Raw genomic sequence first — 18,718 nt, forward strand, 5'->3', positions numbered from 1 at the left:
ATCTATGAGTTGATTTAAACTCAAAATGAATGTTCTGATAGAAAAAAAAAATGTTGTAAATTGTATTTAAGTTCTCAGGCCAGTTCTCAAAGAAATGGTACTCATTGAACCATTATTAATAATTGTAACCATTACTAACAGTAATTACTATTAATAAACAATTATTTAATGTGAAGTGTTGGTTTAAATTTTGTGGACTAACATGGAAATCTTAACTCCTATATATATATAATATTTCTGAATATGTGATTGATAGCCTGAAGAAAACAGCACCATAAATCACATATTTCCTCCCTTTTCTCTTCTGTTTCTTTCTCCTACCAAAAACATTTCTGCGTCTGTCCATTCCTCACTGAGAAGAAAGGAGATAGGGAACAAAATAAGTATTTATTAAGCCACTTCTATCTTCTAGGGACTGTGCTAAATGCTTTACAAATATAATTTTACTTGATCCTCCGCTCAATCTTGTGAGATTGGTGGTATTATTATTATTATTACCATTTTACAAATGAGAAAACTAAGGTGGACAGAAGTTAATTAACTTGCCCAGGGTCACACTATGGTCCTAGTTAAGTGGCTTAGGCCATTTTTGCCTTCAGATTTACTGACTTAGGCCCATTGTTGTCTCTGATATCTTCTATCTGCCTGGGAAGGAAACAGGACTGCACAGTGAGCATACCATATGTATGGTAAGGAGGGAACATATTGCCTCATGAACATTTTTTTTTTAAACTGCCTGTCTTTGTAGGGTAGTAAAGATTCCTGTTTATGGTTCAGCTATACTTACTGTTATTATTAAATTGGAGCTTATTTATTTCCTGGATGAGGACCTAACATGATATAAAATACTTCATTTACATTTTAATCACTTTACAAAGATGGATGTCTTTCCATTCTTTATCTTTTGTATGAATTTATCTGTCTACTTAATGAAGATATTTTTTAGTATAAGGCAGTTCAGAATAACTATATCCTTGTAATAACTAAATATGTGGTTCCTCATTGTAATTAATGAAAAAAGTATAGGTATCTAATGTGTTGCTAAGAGCTATTTTTCTCTCATCTTTTCTTATTAATGTTGATATGAAATGTTATTATTATTATTATTTTTTAATACTGACACAGTTTGGCAGTTTGATATACCAAAACTAAAAGACAGCAGTTAGGAATATCACAATCCTAATTATAACCAATTTGAGTTTCCTTCTAATTCTCTGACCTTAATCCAAAATACTTATGATTGTTTATATAAAGTTTGACAGCAAGATTTAACTTAATATAACCGATGTTGAGATGTGCTTTGCAAATAGTAGCAAGTACTTAATAAATATTTGTCCAGTTGAATCAAATTTTCTTATGTATTGACCTGGAAGAAAGGTACCATGAAAAAAGACAGGGGAAAAAACCAAACTTTTTTTTCTTAGTTGAAGGCCTGTTGCTGAGACATGTTGATTCAACGAATTTGGGTAAATCATATAATCTGTTTCAACTATCTGTCATTATAACTTGCAGAAACAGTGCTGACTTGAATTAATAGAGTTTTTAGATTAGGGTTTTCCTTATACCAGTGAAATCAGGTGTAGTTTATAAACTCATATTTCTATAGACTAATCAAATCATCAAACATAATAGAGAATCTAAGCTTCTTAAAGTCTGTGGAAGAAGATTGTAGAATTCTATTTCCTGTCCCTCCCCTATTTTTGGGCAAATAACATGGCAACTCTTCTTCCTATTCCTTTCTGATTCATTTCTGGAAATACAAATCAATAAAAGTAATTGAGAAAGAGATAGACTTAAAGGAAGTAGACAAAGAAATAACTAATTCATAAATATAGTTTATAAATTTAACATTAATTAAGTGACAGGGTCACTAGGAAATGCTATTGTCTGAAGCTGGATTTGAACTTACTTCCTTCTGACTCCAGGGTACTATCTAGCTGTTCCAAACCTAAGTTTCCTCAACTGAAAAATAGAAAAAATGTTATCACTTACATTATAGGTTTATTGTGAGAATAAAATAAGCTAATATTTGTAAAAGCACTTAGCACAGTTCCAAGTACATAAGTGTTATATAAATGCTTATTCCCTTTTCCTATCTGTATGTGTATATGCATATATATGTATGTATGTATATATATATATGTGTTTATAGATGTATAGATACATCCATATGCACACACACATATATTGGATAGAATCAAATTATAAATGACTTTGGAAATAAGCCAGAGCAACTGATGAAAGAGGAAATTGAAATTAAAAGAAATTTATGTGACTTAGAACCAAAAGATTTGTCTAAAAACTATTGATATATTAATTAAGTAGACTGTATTAATTTGAATTAAGTAGAATGGATTAATTTGGGGAAGGGTCAGAATTAGGTGGGTCAAGTGAAAGGCTCCTACAATAAGCAGTGTGAGTTAACAAAGTAGAAGGGAGGTTAGTTTTCTTTTGGGGTGTGGGGTGGAGGGGAAGTGTGGGAGGGAGATAATGAATTCCTTTTGGTAATTTGAAGAACTAATGAAAAATTCAAGTGAAGATAAGCAGATGATTGGAGCTCCAGCCCCCATAAAGATGTGCATTTAGCAGCCAATAGTAGAACATAAGCTTTTTAAGGATAAGGATTGTTCCATTTTTGTCTTTGCATTTCTGGTACCTAGTACAGTAGCCTGAAGGGCTTGAGTTCTTAATAAATGTTCCTTGAATGGAATTCAACTCAAAAAAGTTGAAACTAAGTGAATGGATGAACTTTCTGAATAAGAAGAACAAGTAGATTAGAGACTCAAAAATGGAACCTTGGTGTGGAAGCTTATTGTTAGCCTGACAGTTGGAGGTCAAGAAGAGGAAGAAATGGAGCCCCAAAACTCATAGTGTAGAAGATAAATTAGGACAGTGCATTGTTACAGAATACAAGGGTTAAAAAATTTCAAAATCAGGGAATAGATGGTCATCAGTCAAAAGTATAGCATGGAATATTTTGTCCTGGGTAGAATTATTATTCCCCAATTCATAAATGGTGCAATAAAAATCAAACATAAAAAAATCCAGGAAACAGATTTCATTTTTACCAAGATTTTACTTTTTAAAGTATAACTCAGGTAAATATATCAGGCACTGGGAAGAGGAACGTGTGTATATATATGTATGCAAGCATGTATCTGTAATTATAAATATGCACACACAGATATATACATATGTGTGTAAGTTTACTAGCACTGAGAATAGGTTTTTATGTATGTGTTCTTGCATGTGCCTCTGTGTTCTATTCTCAGTGCCTGTAAACTTAAAAAGTGAGTGCTTAGTAAAAGTGTGTGTATATATATATATATATATATATATATATATATATATATATATGTGTGTGTGTGTGTGAATTTTTTTTTCTGATGGTTGTTCTTCTAAAAAACAGAATGGTATTTCTAATGCAGATCACATGGAAGAACCTAAGATTTCCAATACTTAAGTTAAATGCAAAGTGTATAGTTTAAAAATGTTAATATTTGGTATTATGATTGAACATTTCCTGTTTTTAATGCCATACTCATTGTTTTAATATTTTATAAATAATTAGTGGTAACTGCTGATATGGTGTATCTTTGAATGTTTTTCAGACATCTAGCAATGGAAGACACTCAGTTCGCATTACTGGCTTAAGTACCATTGATTTCCGAGCTGGTTTTTCAAGAAAACCAATACTAGACTTCAAAAAAACAGTTAGCAGACCAGTACAAGGTTTGTATGGTTGTTTCTTAAATTGACATAGAAATGCAAATTGAAAATGGGGTTTTTGGTTTTGGTTATTATACTTATTCCTCTATTGTGTGTACTTTTGTTACATGATATTGAAGTAGATGAACTTGAAGTCATTGCCATATCTAAATAATATGCAAAAAATATGAATGTCAAAGAAAATATCTTGCATATTTCCTCCTCAAATGATTATTCTATTGATCTACTCATCCTATTCATTTTTAAAAATATGGTTTTATTTTCCTTGGGATGACAGATACATCAGTAACTGAAATTACAGAATCACACAATTTTAACATCAAAAGTGATCTTGCCATCTTCTTTTCCCTTTTAAGTCTTCACTTCTTCAAACTAAAGCTATATAGTTCTTTCAACCTATCTTCACAAAGTAAAAAATCAAGATCTTTCTACTTATCAGATGCCCTTTCCACAATTAAGTAGCCGTAACTCATCACGATAATGCACATATATTTTGAAATGCTGGAGAAACTGAGCAAGACAGAGATTAGAGACTATTTAATAATTTATTAAATGAAGAGATCTGCTGGAACCAATGAATCCATGTTTAGTCCCAGGGCTGAATGAGACTATCATCTCCAAGAATCCAGCCAACAATCAGTGTTCTCAATGACATATATACACGTGGCTCAGATGCAGAGGGTAGACTGAGGCAGGGGTGTAGTCAGATACTGAAAGCAGGAATGGGACTGACAAGGTGGGGTGAGCTTTGGGAGAGGGGATGACATAATCGGGGTAGGCATCTTGGACATGGGGAGAGACATCTTGATAAGAGTATCTGATATTCTAATAGCTTGGGATGGGGAGAGGCATTCTGATGTTCTGATAAAGAGGGAAGGGAGGTTTTGCAAAACTGAGAAGTAGGGAAACTGAGGCAGGATTTAGTCAGGACAGTAAAAGAGAACTGTGGTATAACAATTTCGATCAAGGTGCTATCACCTCCTAATTTTTGAAAGTAAATCCCTCTTGTGTAAGCTATCCTTCACTGTTACTAATGAAACATTTTTAACTCCATTCAAAAACACTTATTCATGTAAAAACCATTGTATACCAATGTGGGGGGAACTGAATCTTCTGACTTAATCTACCTTTTTAATTATCCCCCCAAAATTCAAACTATGTTTATATTGCCCAGAAATAGAGCAAGAATCAATTAATCTTATGTTATTGTTCTGTTTTCATTGTAGCCATGGTAGGTTGAATAAAAATCATGAATCTTCCAAAATGTCCATGTAGATACCTCTGTGATAAAGTATTATATTTATGTTTTATTTTTAAAAGATACATCAGTGGCTTAAAATATTAAAAGAAATGATTATACTGGATTTCCTAAATAGTTTCTCTGATTAAGAATATATTGTCTTTCACATAAAAGGATAATACTTATCTTTAAGAAGAACTGGCAGTTCAGAAAAGTTAAAGCTAACATAGATTTGATCAAAAGAGAAAAATAAGAAAACCTATACTGTATGTCAGCCATATTAATTAGTATTGTTTTAGACTAAAATAAAAAGACAATATAAAGGTGGAATATTGCTTTGGTATAGGAAATAATGAGTTGGTGAATTAGAAAAGTTAGAAATTTAGAAACTTAAAAAATTTAGAAAAATATGTAAAGAATTGGACTTAGGAAGGAATATGTTAATCTACTTTCATAGAAACAGGATAAACAAATACTATTGTCGTACATTGATGCATATGAATGAATATGTGTATATATGTATGTATTACATACATATATACACATATAGGATGACTAAAGATATCTCTGTGTGTGTGTGTGTGTGTGTGTGTGTGTGTATCTGTGCTTAATTGTGGCTTTCTTGTGGATAGGAGTGAAAAAGGGGGAAAAAGAATAAAGCAAAAAGTCTACATCAGAGAATAAAACAAAACTACAAGGAAGAAAAAAAAGATGTACAGCTCTGAATACAATGTGTAGTATTTAAAATATAAATGTTCTTGAAAAGGAAATTTATAACTTTATATTTTAAATCTTATGTTCTGTTCTGCACATGATAATTTTTTTTTCTTTTCCTATTTTGTATTTAGGTTTTAAATAAATAATTTTTAAAAAAGGATATATAAAAAATATCTTATATTCTGAACTATATATTATATAATCATACACAGACATATACATATATTTGGCCATATGGGTATGTAGCTGTGTAATATATACATATAACTTTTTATTATATATAAATATGAATATAACAAAACATGATATATATGTGATTCTTTAATCATATGTATAAATATACATTTAGACAGATTATGTGTATATATGCTTCTGTACCTGTTTGTGTATTATGTATGTGTGTGTGTGTGTGTGTGTGTGTATTGTGTGTGCATGTGCGTATCTCACAATGAAGAGAATGGTATATCTAATGACAAAAAGACCTGAGTCTTAAACACTTTTTGGCCACATGCCAGCAAATCACTTAGTTTTTTTTACTTCAGTTTCTTCAATTGAAAAATAGGAGTAATAAGAACACTAACCTCCCTGGGTGGCTGTGAGGATCAAATGGTAAAAAGTTTTATAAAGTGCTTAAAAACAGAACCTGACACATAATAGGCAATTAATAAATGTTTGTTCCCTAAATTCTTTCTTTAACAGCAAAAGCCAAAGTTTATATCAAAACATAAGTACAGAGTAAGTGCTCTTCCAAATAACTATTTTTTCTTGTAGGTATACCTACGTATGTACTTTTGAATACCTCGGGGATATCTGTTCCAGCCAGAGTGGATCGTCTTGAACTTCTGAGTATCTCTGGAGATCCTCTTAAAACTATTCCTGTTAAATATTATCCTGATCGAAAACCATATGGCATATGGAACATTTCTGACTTCATTCCACCAAATGAAGCTTTTTTCCTTAAAATAACAGGTTATGATAAGGATGATTATCTTTTCCAAAGAGTTTCAAGTGTGTCATTCTCTAATATTGTTCCAGGTAAGTCATTCTTAAGAATTCTGAATACCTGTATGTCAATAAAGTAATGCAATAAAGTTGCCTTACAAAGCATTAGTAGACTAGAGATTAGTTATTATGTGTTTAAATTGATTTATTTCACTAATGTATTAGTCACTTCGATTGATTATCTCTATTACCTTATCTGTAAAATAGAATCTCTCATAGTCTCTATTGAAACTTAAACAAAATCCACTCACAATGCAGTGAAGTCTGATTTGATATTTATTAATTTGATGGTTAAACAATCAAATTGATCTCTAAGAATATACTTTAACTTAAATTATCCAATTTTACTGTGTATTTTAGATTAAACATGTAATTTCAGATCTTAGCTTTTTTTTGATTAATTAATGTTTGTTCAATTAACAATTGAACATTTTGTTTAGTTAATAGAGAAACTCAAGAATGACTGAACTTTTGGTTGTTAAGGGACAAAGTTTACAGAATTATGAATTATATGAACAAACACACCAGATTATGTTACCAATTTATCCATATGTAAGAATTTTTTTTTTGTGACTACAGAATTGTTCTGGAATCAATCTAACTGTAATCATTTTTTTTCAGCATGAACATGTATGTTTTACTTCTAATGAAATGCTTGACATAGATAAGTTGAAGTTTATGTTTTATATTTTAATAGTATTTTATTCTTTCAAATACAGGTATAGATTGTTTTCAATATTCATTTTTAAAGAAAATTATTTTACAAATTTTTATCCCTATGTCCCTTATCTCCCCTTTCTCCAAGACAGCAGGCAGTCTTATATAGATTAAATATGTGCAATTCTATTTTTTTGTTTGTTTGTTTTTTGCTGAGGCAATTGGAGTTAAGTGACTTGCCCATGGTCACACAGCTAAGAAGTGTTAAGTGTCTGAGACCAGATTTGAACTAAGATTCTCCTGACTTCAGGGCTGGTCCTCTATCCACTGTGCCACCTAGCTGCCATTGCAATTCTTTTAAACATATTTCCATATTTATCATGTTGTACAAGAAAAAGCAGATCAATAAGAAATAAAAACTATGAGAAAGAAAAAAATAACAAGCAAACAAATAACGAAAACAACCACAAAAGTGAAAATACTATGCTTCAATAAATATGAAAATATGTTTAGAAGAATGGCACATATTTATTTAACCCATATTGGATTACTTGCTGTTTAGGGGAGGGGGAAAGTGGAGAAGGAGGGAGAAAATTACGAAACAAGATTTTGCAAAGGTGAATGTTGAAAACTATCTTTGCATGTATTTTGAGAGATTCAAAACCAGAACCTAACAGACCAGAGCACTACCCCAGGGCACAGACATTAAGATCACACAAATGATGATTTTTAAAATATTGTGCAATATTTATGTTTTTTTTTATATTTACTTTTTTGACAACACATGCACTCCTTTAGCAGCATAAAAACAACTTAAACTGAGCTTCCCACTACCTAATTAAAAATAACTAAAATTGATTTGAGATCAGGTAAGTCATAAAAGAGATAGAATACAAGAGAAAGTCAGGAGGACTTGAGGGCCTCATACATTGCCAACTGTGTGGCCCTGGACAAGCTATTTAACTCCTCTGTTACAAATTTTCTTCATCTGTAAATTGAGATGGTTGGATTTGATAGCTTCTAAGCTGCTTACAGCTTTTAATCTATAATCCTTAGAGGTACTATAGCAATTAACTTGTTTTCCTATTAATTCTGTCTTCATTACTTTTTGATTATTTTCACTTAAGGAATTATTCTTTTGATTAGAAATGTTAATTTGTATTATTTGTTCTAAAAGTTCTTCTTGATCTGAATATATTATCTACTCGATACCAAATTGCTAATTATTGCTCTGTTCACAATTATCAGCTTCTGTAATTATGATGCCAATTAAGACAATAGCTAAAAGATACAATTCAATTATCTATTTATTGGTTTAGTAAGTATTTGATATCAGTGGAAGTAGGACAATCCTTAAAGCTTTTTCATATGTAACATTCTAAAATCTTCATTGTACCATGTGGACATATAAATGGCTTCACAGGAGTGGTTACGACACTGATGCTTTTAGACTTTTTAAAGAAATATTTTTAATGGAACATGTAGATAATACCAGTAATTAGATTATCAGTGATTTCCTAAAATAATTTCACAATTAATATTTGTGAATATCAGTAAGAATGGACTTTTCACATATAGTGGGTTTTGTTTTTGCTTCTTCCAGATGCTCCTAAAGTTACAATGCCCAAGAAAACCCCAGGATACTACCTCCAGCCGGGCTATATTCCTTGTTCTGTAGAGAGTCTTCTGCCTTTTACTTTGCGTTTTGTCAGAAATGGAGTGACACTGGGAGTGAATCAGTACTTGAAGTATGTAACAATTATCAAATATAAAGCTATATGTCATTAAGAAAATCTGAATTAATTTGCATCATTATTCTGCTTCCCCCAAGGGAAGATATAAAAGAGCCATAAATTTTATTTTAATGCCTTGTTTCGGTATAATCATAGTTATTCCTTCCTTAGGTGTTGTTGCTGGCTGGAATGAAAGTAGGACACAGGAGTACATATGGTTATGTCATATAAAAACATTACAAAGCATGGGCTAGAACCTCTTCTTTGTAAAAACAGATCGCTGTCCATTGATATCTGATACCCATTAAACACATTAGACTTCCTTTAAAAATTACATAATAGTAATAAAAAAGGACTTATCTGTATGGACTCAAATTTTTCTTGATTACTCCCTCACTAAAATGTGGTATTTCTTACTCTGAAACAGTAAGGCAAAATGTGATTGTAGGCAGTGATTCAGGTTGTTGATTTCAAGTGAGGAGCACATTTTTGTATGGGTAAAACCACAACAAGGTGCAAGGAATGTAATTAGGAAAAATTAGGTAAGCATTTAAAAATTGGTAAGGACAGAGAAGAGGGGAATTTTAGAGAAAAGATAAGGAAAGGATTTCCCTTTCACCTTCCTACCATATAGTACATTTAAAAAAAAAACCCTGAAGAATAATACCTTATATAAGTCTGACTTGTTAATTTAATATAGAATAAATAGTTTCTGTTAACCACTATAGTTGGCCATTTTAGATTACACAGCCCAGTTTTATAAGGGGCTTTTGCAATATTTTTTATACTTTTATTAAGTGAAAATAATGGCAAAGGCTTCATGAACCATTCAGTTAAATTTTCCCTGCTTTGATGAATAAAATGCATAATTTGTCATTGTTTTTTTCACATGACATTTATTTTCTTACTTTCATATTCAATAATCTAGTAACATAAATTACTAATGAAGTCAAACATTCACTATATGTATCTGACTAATGTAGTCAAGTAATAAGAATTCTTCCAAGTTTAAATAGTATCTTTTGACAGTGGCACTTTGAGTATAGATATTAACTCATTAATTCTAAAACATCCTTGGGAATAAAGCCATAAATTTTTCATTTCTCATTTCTGTAATTCTGAGTCTTTGAGAATTGATGAGTCCTTGGTGAGTATTTTAATAAATTCTTTGGATGAGAGAAATTAAAGAGAGGCGGGTTTAATTAATGAAAATTTTAGGTTTCACAATAAAATCTCGTTTATTAATACAATGGGATTGGGTCTTCCTCTGTGACAGTGGAGGGGCCCTTCAATGTCACACAGTAGTAGAAGTCAGAATCAGGATCACTGATTTTGAGATGGAAGGCACTTTTGTGTTAGTTTGGAATTTTGTCTAATTCTTTTATTATTCAGATGAAGAAGCTAAGGTCTGGAGAGCCAGGGTGAATTCCTTGAGATTACCCGATTATTATGTGGCAGAGAGAGAATTTGAACTTGGGTTTTTGGATAACTCCATATTTAGCAATCAGTCTTTCCTCTATATTATGCTCCCTCTAATTTGGTGATATTAGATTATTCATTAAGGATATGAAGTTTCATATTTCTGGTATATTTGACACTACTTACAAGAGGGAACAGATAACAGGTCTGGATTAAGAGTGTTTACATTTGCTTCTCTCATTTCTAAAACAAAACAAAATCAAACCAAACAAAAAAGTCTAAGTCAGTGAGGAAGGCCCTAATAAATTTAACACCAGATGAACTTTGATTTAATCATGTTTGCTGACCTTCTTAATAAGAAAACAGATACTTTCTAGATTTGAAACAGGCTCTGAATTTTTAGCCCTATAATATGAATTTTTGAGTAAAACTAGATTATATGAGAGTATTCTCAAATTTAATTGAGAATTAACAAGAGGAGGGGAGAAGTAATTTGACAAATGCCTTCCCCAGTTTTATCTTATTCTGACAAAGATGTTGTATACGCCTCATATAGTAAAAATGACTCCAGAGGTCAAAACTACAGTTTAAAATAATATTCAGCATCTCTCTACAGTCTGTTATCTTTAGTGACATCATGATAACAACTTTACTTTCTAAACATTGTCCAGGAGTTAGAGATGTAGAATTGGTATTATATAGTTAAATTTTGCTGTTTTTCTATTTTGTTTTAATACTTACTGGAAAGTTTATCTTATTTTTTTTTCAGAGAATCAGCAACTGTAAATTGGGATATTGAAAAAGTTACCTTGTCAGATGAAGGTTACTATGAATGTGAAGCTACTAGCACTGCAGGAACTGCTCGGGGAGAAACTTTTTTTGATGTTTCAGGTAAATATTTAATTCTTCTATATAAGAAAACATTATTTTATGCATTATCTGATTAAGTAATATGGGCTAATTTAAAGTAAGCTTCATTGTTATAGAATGGAATAGTTTTTAAATCATAGAAACAATCATTTTTCTTTGAAAGAATGAAATTATTTAATGGATGGGGCTTGTTCTGTTACTAAAAATGTCAAATTTGAATCATTATTATGTATGTGTGTATATGTATGTGGCCTGCCATACGTGATATGTCTTTGTTTGTATACATGCATTTTATATATATGTTTATACAGATATATTATATGTAAATATAGTAGTAAATATTAGATGGATAGAGGAGTCCTCTTGCTTCACCACTTCACCTCACTTACTGATATATATTTCGCATGCACGTGCGCACACACATACACATACACATATATCAATTAGACTTGAATCTTATAAAGTTTCTGGCACCTCTCTCTGTCTCTGTGTGTCTCTACACGTTCTTCCTTCCCTTTATCATCTTTTGCACTCTCACTCTCTTTCTCATTCTCTCTCTCTCTCTTTGCTCCTTTTCCCTCTTCATCCATCTATCTCCTTCTTTCCATCATCTTTCATGCTCTCACTTTCTCTCACTCTTACTCTGTATAAATGTATATGTACATACACACAATGTATTACAAAATCTTGGCCTAATTTTAAACGTTAAGATTACCAGAATTGCACAGCTAACAAATGTACAAAACTATAATCTGAAATGTTAATTATTTGATTTATTTGCATTTATTTTGTGAATTTTGAATAATCTTATAATGCTATATATTATAGCATTTTCTGTATGATAATTTCTCAACTGCTATGTCATGTAATATATAAAATCATAAGCTCACTCAAAATTCACAAAATAAATGTAAATAAATCAAATAATTAACATTTCAGATTATGGTTTTTTAAACTAGAATAGCCAAACAAGATTATCATTATTTGAAATTTATGTTGCATGTCTGTCAAAAAAAATTTAAAACATTTTACAAAAGACATTAAGAAACACATGGAAATTTTCATTACATCTTAATGAGATAGAATGCCCCCACAGAGGGATAAAAGTTTTGTTTTTTTGTTTTTGTTTTTGTGAGGGAGGGGGAAAAAGGCTGACCTACTCACTGCCTATTTATTTCTCTTCTTCAAGATTTTCAAATTCTTAGTTGGCATCCTGGCTGCCACTGAAAATGTAAACTATAATTTCAGATATTCTACCTGTCCAAAACTAAACATTTGCTTAAATCTTAGTTGTAACACAATTAATTCTTACCATATGTACTATTTTTAACGTGCTAGCAAATAATAGTAACCATACATTGTTTTTGTCATAGCAGTATTTCTGTTTGTTTTCTCTTTTCATCTGCCTTATATGTGTGAATACATAATTTTTATTTTTATTTATGAACAAATATTTTAAAGCAATTTAAGACTAAAAATTCTTTCAAAATGTCTGTTATGCTTATAAATCTAAGATTCGTTATTTTTGTTATTAGCAAATTAAGTTTGAAATATAACATGGCAGCACGTAAGAAAGAATGCACATCACTTGTTCTGCAAACAAAACTACTTGTAGTGTCTTGTTCTTACAAAAATATAGTTTGTCTTCTAAAGAACTTTCATTTTAACAAGTTGACGTACATCATGAACAACACATATTTTCAACTGTTGTAATTATGGAAGGAATTGGAATGATGTCAACATTCTTTTACTTTTGAGCAAACAAACACTTGAGCTTTTGTTTTTTCCTTCCCAGCAGTATTAATTTAAGTGAAGGAGAACAGTGAAGTAGTTTAAGGGAAGAGTGGATTCAGACATATTGCTTGAATGAGAAGAGAGTACTAATAAAGACTTATGAACTGACTTTAATGAGCCTTGGCTCTATGTGTTTTACAAATTTCTGTATGTGAGCCACACAGATATGTTTTCACTGTATCTACATATGTACAAACCTAAATGTGTCTATATATGTAAATATACATATATGTGTATGTATATGAACCAGATCTAGACTAAAAAATTCCTGATTGTGAAATTTTCTGTCAAAGGCTTGGACACACTTTAAATTCATATCTATACATATATGTGTATATGTATGTGTTTGCTTATTTATTAATGATCTCAGAATTGAAAGGAACTTCCAAAGCTATCTAGTCTAATTTATATCTGAGCAAAAATTGTTCTTCTACAAAACATAGAAGAGATTATTCAACCTTTTCTTCAAAGTCTCCAGGAAAGAGGATTCCTTAATGTCCCAAAGCATATCATTGTATTTGGGGATAATTCTAGCTATTAGGGAGTATTTTCTTGCTACCATGTCTAAATTTGCCTTTTTAAAACATTTAGTGTTTATGAATTTAGTGTATTATTCTAGGTTTATAGTATATTTTTTAAATTACAGGATTAGAGGGTCATAGATTTTCAACTAAAAGGGATCTGTCAGACCCTCTGATTCAACCTCTATTTAATAGATAGGGAAACTGAAACATGGAGAGATTAAATAATTTGTCTAACATCATAGAATATTAACTCATAGAATTGGGATTTTAAGTCAGGTCATATGATTCAGAGTCCAATTTTCTTTCCTGTTTCTATTTCCAGGAACCTGTTTCCTGTTTCCTACATTTGCCAGAACATGTCTCTTCAATATTTTTCTTCTAGCTTTTCTACATAGTTATGTCTTCTCTACTCTCCAGAATGTTGTATTAGTGTGCTTTTTTACATAGTAAATTTTAATAGATTCATCTTAAAATTTTTCATTTCATGTACTGTGTACATAGATAGTATTAGAAAGTTGTGGGATGATCAACTGCAAATGATTTTGTTGTTCCCAACAATACAATAATCCAACATTACTCTTAAGGATTTATGATGAAAAATGCTATTCATACCTAGAGACAGAACTGATTGTGTCTGAACACAGACTAAAGCATATCGGGTTGTTTTTTTTTAATTTCTTTTCTTTTTCTTCAGGATTTTTTTGGGAAGAGAGGGAGATTTCTTATTTTCTTTTGCAACATGACTTTTATGGAAATGTTTTGCATAAGTTACATGAGCCTTCTTAATGCAGGAAAAATGAGGAGGAATGGGAGAATCTGGAACTGAAGTTTTCAAATAAATGTAAAAAAATGTTTTATATGTAACAGTAAAATAAGAAAAATCTTAAAATATAAAAAAGGAAAAAAAGAGAAACAATTTTTATTTCAAATCTAAATGGCTGAAAACAATTCTTGAGTTTTTGACTTGTGTCTTTTGATTTCATACAGAGCCCCCTCCTGTTATCCAAGTACCTAATAATGTGACTGTTACTCCTGGAGAACTAGCAACCTTGACATGCCTGGTCATAAGTGCAGTGCCTTACAACCTTACTTGGCAGAGAAATGATAGAGATGTCAGACTGGCCGATCCAGCTCGAATCAAGACTATGACAAACCTCTCCTTGGAGATTAATAGTGTAAAATTCACTGATGCTGGAGAATATAATTGCGTGGTTTTTAATGAAGGAGGTTCAACAGTCGCTTCAGTCTTCCTCTCTGTGCAAGGTATTGTGCTGAAAGTTTTCTGAACTGCAGTGTTTTTATTTTTTTCTTTTTAAAAACTCTTTTGCTTTCCCAGCCCTCCTCCTAGCACCCCTGCTACTTAAGTATAAATTTCTCCAGGTACTTAAGAAATTGCAAATATGAATGGAAGAATACTATGTCTATAGTTCTTAAATGGACTCTAGTTGTCTAAATTACAGAATAAATTTTTACTGGCATCCAAATTATACTTCCAAAAAGCCACTTGAAATATTTAGATTTTCTAACCTATGATCACATCATGGAGTTTTGAACATATCAGTTCAGATACTTTCTCCATAGATGCAGATTTCAATTGATCCTTACCTTCTTGTCTTATTCATTTCTCGTTCCTACCCTTCTGTAAATCCTTCCATAAAGAATATACCCAAAACATTGGGGTTTTTTTAGTGCATATAATATAGTAGGTGTTTAATAAATGCTTATCAATTGACTCTTAATAATGAAAAGGTCTTGATATTGGGCTCCAGCTTTCTATTATAGGAGAAAGAATGAACAAATAACTGTTTATCAAGTACTTAGTAGGAGCATTATTGGGAATACAATAATGAGATAATCTTTGCCTTCAAAAAGTTTATAGTTTAATAGAGGGAGATAAGCATAGAAAGGGATTATGATCAGCAAAGAATGTTTTGATCTGGGAAGTCACAAGGATAGTGAGTGGATTCTTAAAGAAGCCGATTTTCTTTTTCAGAAGCACTGTTATAGTGATAGATTTCTTGCTAGTAGAGGGATAGTATAGTTTCCAAACAGAAATAGATGGGGATAAGTGTGGCATATTTAGCAGGCAAGGTAAATGAAAGAGTGGTGTATTGGAAGCATGCTCTGTGATTTATAGCTGATTACAGATAGTGTGCTATGTCAATTTATTCCTCACTAAAATAGAGTAGCTTATCTCTAGGGTGAATATTACAAAACTAAGGGGATTAAGTGTCCAAGGCATGATTTTGCCTTTTATCCCTTCTTGATAGATAATTTAATTTCTTTTGAGAGTAAGTTATTTTACATCTTAGGGAAATTGAATGTCTGCATTCTGTATAGAGTTGCTTCCAGTGACTTATTTGACATAAATGGTGATGAGAACCCATTGAGGTATAAACTAATGGCCTACCAATGTTAAATCTTCAAATGTGCCTCTTTAGAATATTCTGATAGCAAACTTCATATACAACAGCATTAACAAATTGTCTTATATGTATTAAAATTATATTATGTTCAAGGTCATCAACTGAAGATGAGAAACAGCCTGGGAGCTTCTTTTTCATTGCATTTATATTTTTTTTCCAAATGTCTATAAAGCAGCTGGGAGACTTAAAGCAATCAACAAATTACTTTTGGCTTGGTTTTTATAGTTAAATTGTGGTTCTGCTGCTGTCTCAGCAGAATATGTTACTTTAAACTCCTTATGCAAGAGATTAATTACATCCAAAAGTTGGGAATGGCTCTGTCCAATATGTTCTTGCAAATAATTCTAAACCTGCCTGAGATAACGCATTGGTGATGACATTTATAAGGTGACCTGAACAAATGACCATTGTGTAAAAGTAATTCTATGAAACCACTGTGAGAATTAAATCCTTTGCTGAAAAAGCACACTTTTCATTCTAATTTTTTTCTTAGTAATGAAGTAAAATTCTCAGGTCTGTGGGTGTGACTTTTGGTAGTTAATCTAGTAAAATATATGGGGCAACATTGATCTAGAATTAATTCATTACATTTCCAAGATAGCACACCGTCTGGATGATCTGGGTTGTAACTTGTGGCCAGTAATGTTCCTTGAAGCTGTAAAGATTTATGAAACTTCAAGTAGAAACTCTTGAGATGAAACTAAAGAACTAATTAATCTCTATATTCTGTTTCTAACTGTACCTCTATTCTTAGTGGAAATTTGGGAGAACTATTCAATTTCTGGATACCTTATTTTCTCATTTTAAAAAGTGAGGAGGTTTCCTCTTTTCCTTCCCTTTTTCTCTTTCCTTTCCCATATACAATAAAGCATTTGAGTGATACAGGTTCATAATGGAGAGTGCCAGATTCACAGTCAAAGGACCCAGGTTCAAATGTTGGCTTTGCTACTTGCCATTTCTCTTATCTTGAAGGAAAAGTCATTTAACCCCTCTGTGCCACAGTTTCTCATATAGTTAAATCAACATGCATTTATTAAGCTCCTCTCATTTGCCAAACATTGTCCTAAGCACTGAGGATTCCAGAAGAATCAGACATTTAAGGTATTTATGCAGAAAGAATATTTCTCTCCAAAACTTGAAGAAAAGGAGGATGCTGATATCTCACAGCTTTCATTCCCATGTTTATATTTAGTTTGATACAAACTACAAGGGAGAAAATTGAGACAGAGAATTTTAGTTACTTGCTCAGTATCACATAGATAATGAGGTTGAGGCAACATTTAAACTCTGATCTTCCAGATTCCAGCTTCTCCACTCTATCCATTGCATCTTAGAGATGGCCTCTGATAACCTGAGCAGCTTTAAATCTTTTAGGTTATGTTCCTAAGCTTTGTCTCAGCAAATTGTTTCTTTTTTAGTATCTGACTAATCCTTTTAAGCTACTCGTGTGATGTTTAGGTTCACTGAAAACTACTTTGGTGAATGAATTCTGAAATTTATTTGTAGAAAAGAATGTTTTTCACTCTCTTCTTGGTAGAACAGAAGAATTATTATCTAAATTATTTAATTAAGTGCTGTAATAAACTACCAAAATATATTATTTACATTTTACTCACTAGATTCTTAGGTTCTAAATAGTATAAATCTTCTCAGAGACATTCTTTTTTGGTGGCCTGTCTTGTTGGCAGTGGGTTTGGGGAAAAACATTTGATGAAGAAATGTTTTCAAAGGCAACAGGAAGATATATTCCAGAATTTATGGCACTGTTTAGTAGAAAATAAGAGACTACAGTTAATTTGTGGCCACCCAAATGTATTATATTATGGTTGAGCATTCTACTGCAAAACTACAGATGTTTTATGAAATCAACTGCTGTACTTGGACGCATAATACTATACTAAGTATGCTTTCTTTGGTCTTAACTCATGAAAATATTAATATAATTAATGAAACTTTGATAACTTATGTGATGTTAGGTCACAGAATTCATCTCTATAAAATAAGGTGGCCATTTAAAAATTGTTTCCAAATAACAGAAATGAAAGAAAAATCTTTCTCAGAATGAGAAGATGCCTTCGGTATAGTTTTGCTGCCAAAGGCTATGGACTAGATGAACTCTGAGATTTTTTCCCAGTATTTGTTTAGCCACTGAAAGACCATTGGTAACCTTTGAAAGTGCAATTTCAACCAAATGGTGAAGCTAGAAATCAGCTTATGACGACTTTCGTAGTGAATTTTTGATGAAATAATAAAGTCATCAAGTGTAGGGAAGGAAAGAAATGAGTATTTATTAAGCATCATGCTAAGTATTTTACAGATATTTTCTCATTTAATCCTTATTACCATCCTGTAACGTAAGTTGTATTATCTACATTTTATAATTTAGGGAACTAAGGGAACTAAGAGGTTAGATACCTTGCCCAAGATCATAATAAGAGTCTGAGACTAGATCTGAATTCAGATCCCCTTTAGTCCAAGTGTAGAACTCTATCCATTGATAGATATCTCTTTCTATGAGAATACTCTTCTTTCTGGAAATTTACCAGTAAAGAGTGACAGTTCAAGGGGTCTAGAGTATCAAGAATGGTTGTTGTTTTTGTTTTAGGA

At 31.5% G+C, this 18,718-nt stretch overlaps 1 protein-coding gene across 3 annotated transcripts in view; it reads left to right on the forward strand.

Moving 5' to 3' along the window:
• HMCN1 (hemicentin 1) overlaps positions 1-18,718 on the forward strand; it is a 465,183-nt gene that overhangs the window by 198,164 nt on the left and 248,301 nt on the right. For all 3 annotated transcript variants that reach the window (XM_031937038.1, XM_031937039.1, XM_003767514.3), the window contains exons 7-11: positions 3,612-3,732; positions 6,458-6,721; positions 8,949-9,093; positions 11,267-11,388; positions 14,673-14,948. In XM_031937038.1, the coding sequence (XP_031792898.1) occupies positions 3,612-3,732; positions 6,458-6,721; positions 8,949-9,093; positions 11,267-11,388; positions 14,673-14,948 (928 nt within the window). The remainder of the gene's footprint in view (positions 1-3,611; positions 3,733-6,457; positions 6,722-8,948; positions 9,094-11,266; positions 11,389-14,672; positions 14,949-18,718) is intronic.

Source organism: Sarcophilus harrisii, chromosome 4 (genome assembly GCF_902635505.1).
Source record: "Sarcophilus harrisii chromosome 4, mSarHar1.11, whole genome shotgun sequence".
NCBI lineage: Eukaryota > Metazoa > Chordata > Mammalia > Dasyuromorphia > Dasyuridae > Sarcophilus > Sarcophilus harrisii.